Source organism: Herpailurus yagouaroundi, unplaced genomic scaffold (assembly GCF_014898765.1).
Source record: "Herpailurus yagouaroundi ecotype Mexico unplaced genomic scaffold, PumYag 77, whole genome shotgun sequence".
In the NCBI taxonomy this organism is placed as follows: domain Eukaryota; kingdom Metazoa; phylum Chordata; class Mammalia; order Carnivora; family Felidae; genus Herpailurus; species Herpailurus yagouaroundi.
The window spans coordinates 81,258,145-81,271,311 of record NW_024412388.1 but is presented as its reverse complement, the minus strand read 5'-3'; the positions used below and the strand labels follow the sequence as shown (position 1 = coordinate 81,271,311).

The following is a 13,167-nucleotide window of genomic DNA, read 5'->3' as shown; positions in this document are numbered from 1 at the left end:
CTCCTACCTCTTGTTGTTTCTACAGTCTTTGGACTCCTTTTCCTTTGTGGTCTTAGCATCCTTCCTGGAGGCTGATAACCTTCAAAGAAGAACCTCCAGCCTCACCTCTCTCTAGGTGCTAGATGAGTAAGCACATCAGTTACCGACCAGGCCGTGGACGTCATACAGTGTCTCAAATTCATCCCATCCTGAACCAAGTTCATTATCTTCATAGAAGAATCTTCTCCTTCTTCTATATTTCCTATTCCAGTGGCCCTAATTTTTCTGGCCTCTCCAAGAGTAAGGATGGTTCCCCTCTTGTGTGCTTCCATATTATCCCAAACTTAGGAATTGTAGCACTCAGAATTTATACGGCAAATGTTTACTCATCTGACTTTCTCATTAGATTAAGCTCGCTGAGAGCTGAGCCGTCCCTTACTGTCAAGAACTGGCCCAGTGGAGGGCACAATCCCCATCTCCTGCATTCAGTTTCCTGACAGATATCTCAGTCTAACCTCCCTTCTCTTCCCAAGTTTATCAATTATCTCAGGTCTTATCAATTATCTGCACCCAAATAGCCACCTCCTTAGCCTCTGTCTTTAATTCCACTGGTCCCCAACCCCTACCCCTTTCCCTCCTCTAACACACAGCTAAAGGAGTCTTTGTAAAGAGTAGAATCAATGATGTCACCTCCTCGCTCAAAATCCCTCCATGGTTCCCCTGTGCTTCTGGATAAAGATCAAGGTCATTATCACTACAGATAAGGAACTTCCTGGCATGGCCCCTCCTGTATCTGCCTCTCAGCCTTCTGCCAAGGGAACCTCCACAGCTCCCTCTTGTGTTCATGACAAGATACCCTTTCTCCTTTAGCCTTAGATACCCTTTCTCCCCCAGCTGGGCTGGGGCATTCCTGGCCCAAAGGATCTTACAGTACAGTGGAAGGAAGTTGAAGGAAGGTGGGATAAAATGGGAGCAGAGCCTCCCGACCCAGACATGGGTGTCTGGAGGAACTGGGGAAGATGTCCGGACCCCTGTAAGTGGTAAAGGCTAAGCAGGAATTTCCAACTCTGCATTCTCGATGCCTACCACAATCAACAAAAAAGAGGAACCTTTTTTGTTTCACTTAAAATTTTCATGAAGCAAAATGATATGATCTTTAGGCAAATAAACTTGGCTTCTAGCTCCTGAGTAGAAAGCTAACATGTGTATATTTAAATACATGTGTGTTTTACAAGTTATATATATGCATAAAATACTCCTCTCACACTCTAAGTACACTGCAAGGATGCTCACTAGAAGCGTAGAGTCAACTTTCAGCAGGGATCAGCATTACCTGCCGGGGATGGTGCCGGGGGTGTGGGCCAGGCTGGGCTGAACAGCAGGGCTGACTTACCATGGGGGCCACGTCCTGGCTTCACTCATCTGGGCTCTAAGCTGCAGGGAGCTGCCCTTCAGCCTGTGCTCCTAGGCTGATGCCCTGAGGTGTGCATTTAAGGCCATTTACCCTCTTTTCTCCATTGCTGCTAGCGCTTATAATAAAACTACTTAAATAATATTCATAGGCAGCCCCCATCTTCCCTGAACCATGTTTTCTAGTTGATTTGTGAGGCAGCTTCTGGGAACTCAGGAGACAGGAACATATCCCAGCCAAGTGTCCTGGTAGCAGACAAGGATCTCCCTGGGAAATCTTCACTAGATGAGACTTTCAGGGTCTCTGTTGGGCTCCAACATACAGGTCAGGGAAGAAGTGAGATGGGGCTCCCACGTGAGCAAGAAGGATGAGGGTCGAGGGAGGTGACCTTTCTCTTGATTCTATTCCCCTCTTGCTAATGTTGTTTCCCTCTTTTGCTTCTCTGGAAAAGTGGGGTAAGAAAGGCAGAGTGAGGGAGAAGGGGAGCAGCTGCTAACTCCTCTTTCCTCTTGGATACCAGCACTGAGGACAGGGAGTGGTACCTGACTAGGGGACACAGTATGACGTTCTCTCCCTGACCTCTTTCCCTCATCTTGTGCAGGGGTCTGTGGGAGCCGAGCTGGGCTGGCGGGGGGAGGAGCAGGTGGAAAGTGGTTTTCTCTTGCCCCATAGCCAGCCCAGCTTCCCAGCCCTGGGTCCCCTGTCAGGGAGCATGAGGGGTGGCTCTCTGTGGGAATGCTGAGTTTCCATGGCAGATGCTCCCCAGGGAGGAGGGAAGTCCATGGCCCTAGGGGAATCTTGTAGGAATATTCCCATTCAACAGATGAGGAGAGCCAAGCCTAATGTCAAGACATTTCTGTGAGGTCACACAGTGGGTAGTGGGCCATGGGCTGGGATGTCCGCCTCAGACCGCAAAGGCTGGAATCTTTCCCTGTGCGCCAGGTCATGACATTGCTTGCTCTGTAATTTATCTAGTCATGGGGCAGGTGCTATCTGTGTATTGTATCTTGCTAGCTCTGTTGCCTAGTGCATGGCCCAGTGTAGGACAGGGACTCAAGTACACAGCAATCAACAATCTAGGGCTCTTGTGAGGACATGCCCACCCAGCAGCCAGCACGTGGTGGGAACTCAGTAAGTAGCTGTGATAGGTGTGCCAAAGCAATGGTGTATGAGCTGTGGTTCGCTTCTACCCTCTATACCATCCCCTGAACAGTCCTCACAGACACAGGTACAAACAGCCTTTCTTCCTTCACAGCCTCACCTCTCACCAACCTTAGTGAAGAGAACTTCTCCTGACTTTGGTGTCTGGTGGCAGTTAATGGTTCAGTGTGTGGAGACAAAGGAAGCCCTGGGGAGGGCTAAGGGAGAAGGTACACTCTCCCCCCCAGCTTGGAGCCCTGCTCCCCACCCCCTCCTCCATGCCCAACAGCTCGGCACCGGCTGGGTTACAGGGGGTTCCTTTTTTCTCCAGCCTCCTTTTCAGGCCCTGGAGCAGTTATGGGCTTGGTCCCTGCCTGAGGCAGGACAAATCAGAAGCTTTACTTAATCACACACTTGCCTCCTGAGATACAGTTTATGTGAAGAACACAAACCTGAAACCTCACTAGAAATGAGAAAATGTGAAGACCACCAAATAGGGGAACTGAAGGATCTCCTCAGGAGAGAAGTGAGTTGTGAGAGAGTCTGCGTTTGCTGGAAGAATTTAAGGGCTTGTGGAAAACCTAGCTGTGGCTCATCCATAAAATGGTTAGCAAGCAAGGCACAAGCAAGGATGGCCGTGGTTGCCTAAAATCAACTCCACGGTCCCTCCAGGGCCTTGTGATTCTAGCCCATTCAGTGCCACCTGGGGAGTGACCTCAATGGTTTGCAACAGCCAACCTCTCTCCCGCAACAACCAGTATCTGCTGCCTCCATAACTCCGCGTGTGCCTGTTTTCATCTAGGGAGCTCACAGAGGTGGCGGCAGGTTCTCTGAAAACCAAAATAACCCAGTGGCCAGCAGGTCTGGAAATAAAGGACTCTCTGTGTTCAAGGGCAGTGGGAGCTGTCACACCCTGGAGGGAGCAGAGCATCCATTGGCTGGAACGGGGAGTCTGCTCACAAACAGGAAAGAGGAACTGTCGTAAGTCTGCCCTCCTCCAGGGTCCACCTTATAGCTGCTTGGGGGTAAAAATGGCTCTACTGTATTCAAGGAAAACGAATCAGCACAGGTAGGAAATTAACCTCTGAGACATGGCAGAAATGACTTGGAAAGAAGGTAAGGCTTTCTTTTTTCCTGTTTTTTGGAAGGTTTTGATTTATCCCTATGTAGGTATTGCAAATAAAAGAGAGAAAGTCCTAAACATGTATGTGTATTCATCATACTATTACGTAATGCATACTCTGAGATTAAAAAACAACAACAACAAAACCAAATTCTAGTTGTTTTTGGTTAAATTATTTGGATTTCAGAGTTCTAGCGAGCTACTTGACCTCCTGCTGGAAGGGCGTCTCTTACCGTCATTACTGTAGATACAAGAGCAAACCCCAGCAAACACTTCATATTTTCCCTTTCTGTGTCCAATTCTATGCTGAGGTCATGGGTATAGTCGTAATACAGCCACCATAAGACACCACAGACAACTAGAAGGCAAAACACCAGGGGAACTCAGCACATATGCGTGGGATAACCGCCTCCCCCAACCCCCAGCACTGGGTGGCCTGGCTCCGGCAGTGGGTCCCACGGGCCTGGGGCTTGATGTGTAACAACCGACCCTCTGAAGGAGCTGGGCAGGGCCAGGGTGGCCTCCCCAAGGACCGCCCAGACCCTCAGTGGCTGCTTGCCCTTGGGAGGCACGGGAAGGTGATGCTAGAACACAGGTGCATCTTGTCAGCCCAGCCTACAGACTGGGCATGGGCATGAGCAGGGAGCAAAGTGCACGGACAGGACAGTGAGGGGAACAACATTAGAGTCCAAAGTCTAGACCTGCCCAGTGAGCTCCACTGGTGACAACTCCTGTGGGAACTGGGAGGTCAGCTTGGCGGTCACAAGACAGGGTAGACACTCTGATATTGCAACTGCTCTCTGTTTAAACACTACAACGCCACCTACAGCACCACTACAGGAAGGTCATGTTCGTCTTTACTTGTCCTAAGTGAGAAAGTGTCCATCACAAGCTGTGGTGCCTGTCCTCCAGCATGGCACGCTGTGCACCTGTGAGCCGTAGGGCTCTAAGTTGCTGAGGGCAGATTAAGGGGAATGAGACTCTATAGTCCTATCGATTATTAAAAGTTAAAATGTCCCATGCCAGTTGGTAAATAGCTGCTGCCTTGAACTTCCTGTGTGCCCCTACCTCTCAGACCTCCTTTCCTGATAACTCTTGGATGGACCCACATTCCAGCCACAAAAGGGGAACCAGCAGGTACAGGAGAGGCTCTTTGGGACCCTCCCCAGCTCAGGGCCTGAGTCTTTTTAGACTGGAGCCTTTGCATGACAACTGTGGGGACCCAAGATCAATGGTTGATGTGGAAGTTCAGAAGATATTCTTTAAAAGGCTTCCACAAGACTTGGAGTCGTCTGTTAATGGTATGGTCACCAGGACCACTCTGGATTGGCAGGCCTGACTAAGCAGCAGCCGAGTGCAGCAGAGACAACAGATTGGCATCAAATTTGCTAATATCTGCAACACAAACTACTCCCTTTGTCCTCTCTGGGCCCAAGTTTTCTCATATGTAAAATGACAGGGTTGGATGAGAGACTCTCTGAGCCCCATTTAGCTTAAAAGTGCCAACTTGTAAGTTCTGTACTTAATGGAAAGGCTTTGCATTTAATCAAAAAGAAATCAATCAAGTAGAAATACTTACACAGCAGTCCCGAAATAATCAGTGCAATGAAAATGTGAACCAGAAGGGTGGTGATGAACCAGAAGGTGAACATCATGGCCAAAGACAAGGCTGAAAAATTAAGCAAAATATATAAACCCCAACAGCAACCGAGGTGTGAAGGTAATGATGGCAGGGCTTTAATGACTCCCAGAGGAGGGAGGACTGAGAATTTCCTTCAATCGCTAAATATCTTGAACATCTACTAAAAAAAATAACAAGACATACACAGGGTACTCTCTAAAGCATATATAAGTTCAGTCTGCTACAGTAAGCCAGTTTCTGAAATCCTAGCAATTCTTCTTTTATTAATTTTTTTTTTAAATCAGGTCTTATTCCCAAATACCCAAAATGTTTTTTTAAGTCCAAATAAACCATTATTATTATTATTATTATTATTATTATTATTTACCACACTTAACTCTTTTCACTTCTTATTGGGCTTATATAAAGTTTTAACTTTAAATGTTCTCAGGAATTTTTATTAAATATGAAAAATTAATGCCTTTAGAAATGAAAAATTTAAGGTTCCAATTATATGTAAGCTGTATATGTAAAAAAATCCACATATTGTTTTCCAGTATTTGGGGTCTTAAGCTTATGACCTTATGTTAAGTATTGCAGTGAGTTTATATATAATTTTACATTTTTCCTAAACAAGAGATCAGTATTACTTGGGGCCGCCTGGGTGGCTCAGTAGGTTAAACATCCAACTTTGGCTCAGGTCATGATCTCACAGTTTATGGGTTCGAGCTCCGCGTGGGGCTCTGTGCTGATAGCTCAGAGCCTGGAGGCTGCTTAGGATTCTGTGTCTCCCTCTCTCTCCCTCTGCCCCTTCCCCACTCATGCTCTGTCTCTCTCAAAAATAAACATTAAAAAAAAAAAAAAAGAAATCAGCGTTACTTACACTTTGGTGTAGTGGTTAAGAATGTGGATTTGAGGATCAGATACATCTGGGTTGGGTCTCAGCTCTGCCACCTACTCTACTCACTGTCTGACTTTGGCCAAGTCACTTAACCTCTCTATGCCTCAGTTTCCCTTCCTACAAATGGTGACAGGATTCTGACAAGGCTTTAATGAGTAAAGTAAAGTAAGCACAATGCCTGGCACATCTGGGTCCTAAGAAGTCCGGAAGTTACATAATGGTGATGAGTTAAGTATTCCCAAGTATTTAGGAATTAGTAACATTTTGGTAAGGAAATTAGGGAAAATCTGATGAGTAAACTGGCAAAATCATGGCCGATCAAAGAATTCCTTTCAACAAAAAGGTTGGGAAGCAGCCACTGGAGAAGGGGTAGATAGCAGGCCACTACGACTGCCCACACAGCAGAATGTATCAACTTGTTCAAAGAGAAAGTCAACTCTTAAAGGGGCTCATCAAGTTGAAATGGGAAGTTAAAGGGTCAAGAGTGGGTAGCTGCTTCCAGAAATGCCCAGAAGAGGCATGTCACAGCTCAAGGCCTTGACCTGCCTATAACCCAAAGCAGGCGGTTGGCTACCTCAGGCCATTGCCTTCTGATGCTATTCAACACAGATACACACGCCTCCTTCTCTTGCTCCCATGCGGCCTTCTAATCTGGCTTGCCTATGGGGAGAGGGCATTCTGGCCAGAAGACATGGCTTTCTGGTCCCCCTGACAGTTGTACTTTTCGTGGCCAGTTAGCAAATTGGCAATATGCTTTACACATCCATCCTTATGCAGAGCTGAGGACCAGGTACCAGAACATGGCCACTATGTTAAGACAACCCACACTCGGTGAGGCCTCTTGGCAGAGAGCCAGCTGGTGTCTCCCTAATTTTATTGTCCCCTCTCCCACTTGAACCTGAAACACTGAAAATCTTTATAAAGAAAACATGTGAACTTTTATCTTTAAGAGGCTAATTCTCATCGTACAACATACGCAAGTGCTAGAAACTTTGGCAGAGTCACTGAAAGAAAAGCAATTTAAAGTTACCTAATGCGAGGATACACAGACCAAGGATTGTGTCTCTTCCTGACATTATTCCACTTAGAATTTGATGGAGGGTGTCAACATCATTTATCAAAACAGATGCAAACAAGGAATAGCACTCCGGTGTTTGAGGGACGCATCTGTTAAACAAGGGGAAAGACTTGCTAAAAAGAAAAGAAGAAACGGCAAAGATATTTAATTAGTTAACTTAAAAAAATGCTTATTTAAAAATTTCAACAACCAAGAAAGCATAAGATCTGCAGTAATAAAAAGAAGTTTAGCATCCTGTTTGCAGAATACACCTTGGAAAGCCAGGCAAGGGGCACCTGGGTGGCTCAGATGGTTAAGTGTCCGACTCTGGATTTCAACTCAGGGCATGATCTCGGGGTTCATACAATTGAGCCCCCCATCAGGCTCTGCACTGACAGCATGGAGCCTGCTTAGAATTCTCTCTATCTTCCCCTCCCCTGCTGGCTTTCTCTCTCTCCCTCAAAATAAATAAACATAGAAACATAGAAACATAGAAAGAAAGAAAGAAAGAAAGAAAGAAAGAAAGAAAGAAAGAAAGAAAGAAAGAAAGAAAAGAAAAGAAAAATGAAAAGAAAGCAAGCTCTTTCTGTATGCTCTGCTACAGTAATTAGCTGATGCTCTGGGTGGGGAATGATGATGGGGACCCAGAGAAACTGGAACGCTACACTTGGAGAGTGACATTTCTGATTCTCCTGTCTTGGCCCTTTTTGGATACAAACTACCAACTCCAACACAAGAATGGCATTTAAGGAACTGGCAGAGATAAGAGCTGGTTTAACTGGAAGTTGGGTCAATGAAACTACCATTCGGTCCTCTTTGAGAAGGTAGGTGCATAAGGCTTGAGAGGCTTGCTACGAACAGAGTGGATAGCGAGTGATGAATATATGAATAAAGCTGTGGTTGGTAACTGCCTTGGGTAGATGAAAAAGCTGATCTTTTTGGGGTCCCTTCCTGAAACGTAAAAATGCTCAGGGATATCCATTCTAATGACTTAAAAATTTTTTAATGTTTATTTACTTTTGAGAGATAGAGACACAGAGAGAGAGAGAGAGAGAGAGAGAGAGAGAGAGAGAGAGAAAGCAGGGGAGGGGCAGACAGAGAGGGAGACAAAGAATCCGAAGCAGGCTCCAGGCTCCAAACTGTCAGCACAGAGTCCGACACCAGGCTTGAAGTCATGAACCAAGAGATCATGACCTGACCTGAAGTTGGACACTTACCGGACTGAGCCACCCAACAGTAGAAATAATCCCAACCCAAGAAGCATCAAATTATCAGACACATTGCTAAAAACCAAGCATTTTTTTGAAATGTGTGAAGATGAAACAAGGGAGAACCCAAATGCAAACAATATTGTATTATCATGAAGAAAAAATGGCTTCTAAACTTTCAATGAACGCAACATAGAACATAGAAGAATCTCTCTCAGGAAGTCATAACATTACAGGAATAGTTCCTGACTCCCTGAATAGTGATTCAAGAGAAGAGTAAAACAACTAAGCAGTTTTTCCCTAGTTAAAAAATTTGAAGGTGTAATACAGTCACAAGGCTCAAGTTCCAGAAGGTACAATAGAACGAATAAATTGTGAGAAATGGCTGTCTCTCCTCTTTAAGGAAAATTATTTCTTCACAGGCAACTGTTGTTTTGGTTTATCTAGTGTATCATCCTAATTCTTTTCTCTCTCTCTTTTTTAAAGTAAACTGTACGCCCAATGTGGGGCTCAAACTCAAAACCCCGAGATCAAGAGCTGCATGCTCTGCTGGCGGAGCCAGCCAGGTGTCCCCCTCTATAAATTGTTCTAGAGACTTTTAAAAACATATGTGAGTATAACAGGAAATTTAAATGGAAGTCTATAGCTGAAGCTCAAAGATAATAAAAATTATACTCCAAAATGAGATGCCAGACCCCACCATTCTGGGCTTGCCAAAAACACTGTTTAGAAAACTAGGTGGCTTGTCCTTACCACCCCTGTGTTCCACAGAAAGTATAAAAGGGTTGGGAGTTGGAGATTAGAAGAATGTTTTAGAAAATAAACTTATAATTTTGGAATAATTTTTGAGTTACAGAAACTTGCAAAGATGCTACAGAGAGTTCCTGTGTATACCTCACCCACCTTCCCCTAACATCTTACATAACCACAGTACATTTGTGAAAATTCAGAAATTAGCATTGGTACTATACTATTAACTAAACTACAGTCTTTATTTGGATTTTACCATTTTCCACCAATGTCCTTTATTTTCTCTTCCAGGATCCAATCCAGGATGCCCCGTTGCATTTAGTTGTCATGTCTCCATCGGTCTATGACAGTTTCTTAGTCCTTCTTTGTTTCCCATGACCTTGACACTTTTGAAGATTCATGGTCAGGTATTTGGTAAATTGTCCCTCACACTGTACAATGTCCCTCATGTTTTCTCATAATTAGACTGCTGTTTTTGGGTTTGGGGGAAGAACACCATGGAGGTGAACTGCACTTTCCATAGAACCACACTGGGGAACATGAAGAACAACATGACATCACTGATGAAGTTAACCTTGATTACGTGGTTAAAGAGGCTGATATCTGCTAGGTTTCTCCATTGGCATGTTACTATTCTATATTCTACAGAATATATTCTATATTCTTTGGGAGTGAGTCACTAAGCCCAGCCCACTCTCAAGGGGAGGGAAGTTAAGCAGGACATATCTACAAATATTATTCGGGATTCTTTTGTAAAGATTTATTCCTTTGTGCACTCCTCCCATTTATTCAATCATTTATCAGTGGACTCATGGATATTTACTTTGCTCTTGAGGTTATAATCTAGTATGATCATTATTTATTCTGTTGTTCAAATCATTGCAGCTTTGGCCACTAGGAGGTCTTTCATGTTGGCCCTGGGTAATTTTGACACACCCTACCTTTTTTTGTTTCCTGGAGAACATTTTCACTTTCTGGCTCTGTAAGATTATGCCAAACTATTTTCCTTATCTAAGCTCTAAAATCAGTCAATACCTTGGAAAATGGTATTTAGAAACCAATATCTGGGTAGTAGGTATGCTCATTGCTACTGGGGTGTCACTGATCCTGGGCCCTCTTATAATCAATCCTCATATGTATTGTCAGAATTGCTAACTAGTACTCCTGTGACAGACAAACTTGCCAACTAGAGCATGGTGCTTATGTACAGTTATTTTTGTCTTCAGCTCACAGTATTTAGTCACAAAGCTGTTTTCCAAAGTACTTAGGTCAGGTCCTTTTCTCTCTTTCCCCTTCAGTGAGGTTATGTCATATATTCGTATTAAGTTAAATTCATATGTCATGGTCTACATTCTACCCCGAGAACTCTTGATATTTTGGTTGATTTTATTTTTTATTTGGATACAGTAAAGTTGACTCTCTACAGGCATTGGTAAGTACACTGAATCATGTAAAAGAGAAATTCTAAAGACTTTTTGTTTTTTGAAAGAGAGAATTTTCACATGAATCCATCCATGCCCCCCTCCTCCCCCAAGGGAAAGAAGGTGAGAGATACCACTCCCAAGTCAGATGAGAAGGGTTTCCTGGAAAACTCAGAGGGCTCAGATGACACCATGGGTTAAGGTCTGAGCCCTGGGAAGTGAAGGCTAGTGTCCTTGGTGTCCAAGACGGCTACATAGAAAATTGTGGGGCCCTCAGCAGAAAGAAGCTGGAAGTGGCTGCTTAATGTCACAGGACAAAGGAAGACTTAGCAAATAACCAGCCAGAGCAGAGATGCATTTGACCATGTAAAGAGCACTGCAGCTGAGAGAGCCCCAGGGACAGGAAATCTCCAAAGAATCCAAAAAGTCTCTATGGAAGAAAGCTGGCTGGAACATCTCCCAAACCCAGAAAACTGGTACTTGTATCAGTCAAATAAGAACACCCCTATTCCCTCTTAATCCTCCTCACTTTTGCTGTGCCAGGCCCGAGAGTCAGAAGCCTGTCTCAGTGGACTGGCAGAGAAAGAGATGAGGAGGAGAAGAGAATGGAGCAGAGGACTGCAGCCCCCTTCCCTAGCCAAAGCCTTCCCATCTGCTCCTGGCCCACGCTGGGGGAGGGAGAAGTTTCAACTGTCAGTCAAGTCTAAAGTCTATCATATTGGACTGAACATTTTAATTACTGGATGGAAAGTATCTATTACAACTTAAAGTGACTGAGTAATTATTGCTTAAAAGTAACCAAAGTAGTCTTGGGAACTGTGTTTTCATTCAGGGACAGAGAAAAACTAGTCCCACTGAATAAATTTAAAGAGACAGAAAGTAGGAGCAAGAGAAATTAAGAATCATTCACAATTCCACCAAACAAAAGTACAATGCCAAGAAATTAACTTAATCAAGGAGGTGAAAGACCTAATCTCTGGAAAGTATAAAACACTGATGAAAGAAATTGAAGACAACACAAATGGAAAGATACTCCATGCTCATGGGTTGGAAGAATTGATACTGTTAAAATGTCCATACTACCCAAAGCAATCTACAGATTCAGCGCAATCCCTATCAAAATACCAAAAGCATTTTTTTCACAGAACTGAAACAAATAATCCTAAAGTTTGCATGGAACCACAAAAGAACTTGAATATCCAAAGCTATCTTGAGAGAGAAGAACAAAGCTAGAGGTATCATAATCCTAGATTTCAAGATATACTACAAAGCTATAGTAATCCAAACAGTATGGTTCTGGCACAAAAACAGACCCACAGATCAATAGAACAGAGTAGAGAGCCAAGAAATAAACCTACATTTTTATGGTTAATCAATCTAGAACAAAGGAGGGAAGAATATGCAGCAGGGAAAAGATGGTCTCTTCAATAAATGGTGCTGGGAAAACTGAACAGCCATATGCAAAAGAATTAAACCGGACCACTTTCTAACACCACAAACAAAACTAAACTCAAAATGGATTAAAGATCTAAATCTAGACCTGAAACCATAAAACTATTAAAAAAAAACAAACAAAACATAGGCAGTAATTTCTTTGACATTGGCCTTAGCAACATTTTTCTAGATATGTCTTCTCAAGGAAGGGAAACAAAAGCAAACATCAACTATTGGAACTACCTCAAAATAAAAAGCTTTTGTATAGTGAAGGAAACCATCAACAAAACAAAAAAGCAACCTACTAGCCCTAGCCCTAACCCTTACTGAATAGCAAAAGATATATGCAAATGATATATCTGATAGGCAGCTGATATCCAATATATAAAAAGAACTTCTACCACCCAACACCAAAAAACCAATAATCCAATTAAAACATGGGCAGAAGACCTGAATAAACATTTTTCCAAAGAAGACATACAGATGGCCAACAGACCCACGAAAAGATGCTCAACACCACTAATCATCAGGGAAATGAAAACCAAAACCACAGTGAGATATTACCTTACCCCTTTCAGAATGGCTAGAATCAAAAAGACAAGAAATAACAAGTGTTGGCAAGGATGTGAAGAAAAAGGAAACTGCACTGTTGGTGGGAATATAAATGGATGCAGCCACTGGGGAAAACAGTACAGACGGTCCTCAAAAAATTAAAAATAGAGGGGCGCCTGGGTGGCTCAGTCGGTTGAGCGTCCGACTTCGGCTCAGGTCACGATCTCAAGGTCTGTGAGTTCGAGCCCCGCGTCAGGCTCTGGGCTGATGGCTCAGAGCCTGGAGCCTGCTTCCGATTCTGTGTCTCCCTCTCTCTCTGCCCCTCCCCCGTTCATGCTCTCTCTCTGTCCCAAAAATAAGTAAACGTTAAAAAAAAAATTAAAAAAAAAATTAAAAATAGAATTACCATATGATCTAATAAGTCTACTACTGGGTGTTTACATCCCAAAAAAACAAAAACACTATTTCAAAAAGATATATACACTTCTATGTTTTTGCAGCATTATTTACAATAGCCAAGATATGCAAGAAGCCCAAGTGTCCATCGATACATGAGTGGATAAAGAAGAG

General features: G+C 43.6%; 1 protein-coding gene across 6 annotated transcripts in view; it reads right to left on the bottom strand.

Annotated features, from left to right (window-relative positions):
- SLC44A3 (solute carrier family 44 member 3) overlaps positions 1-13,167 on the bottom strand; it is a 339,154-nt gene that overhangs the window by 69,406 nt on the left and 256,581 nt on the right. For all 6 annotated transcript variants that reach the window (XR_005788769.1, XR_005788767.1, XR_005788768.1 and 3 more), the window contains 3 exons: positions 7,206-7,366; positions 5,233-5,322; positions 3,887-4,011 (listed from right to left, as the gene is read on the bottom strand). Coding sequence is in view for 2 of the 6 variants with exons in the window: in XM_040471034.1 (XP_040326968.1) it covers positions 3,887-4,011; positions 5,233-5,322; positions 7,206-7,366 (376 nt within the window). In the remaining 4 variants the exon portion in view is untranslated. The remainder of the gene's footprint in view (positions 1-3,886; positions 4,012-5,232; positions 5,323-7,205; positions 7,367-13,167) is intronic.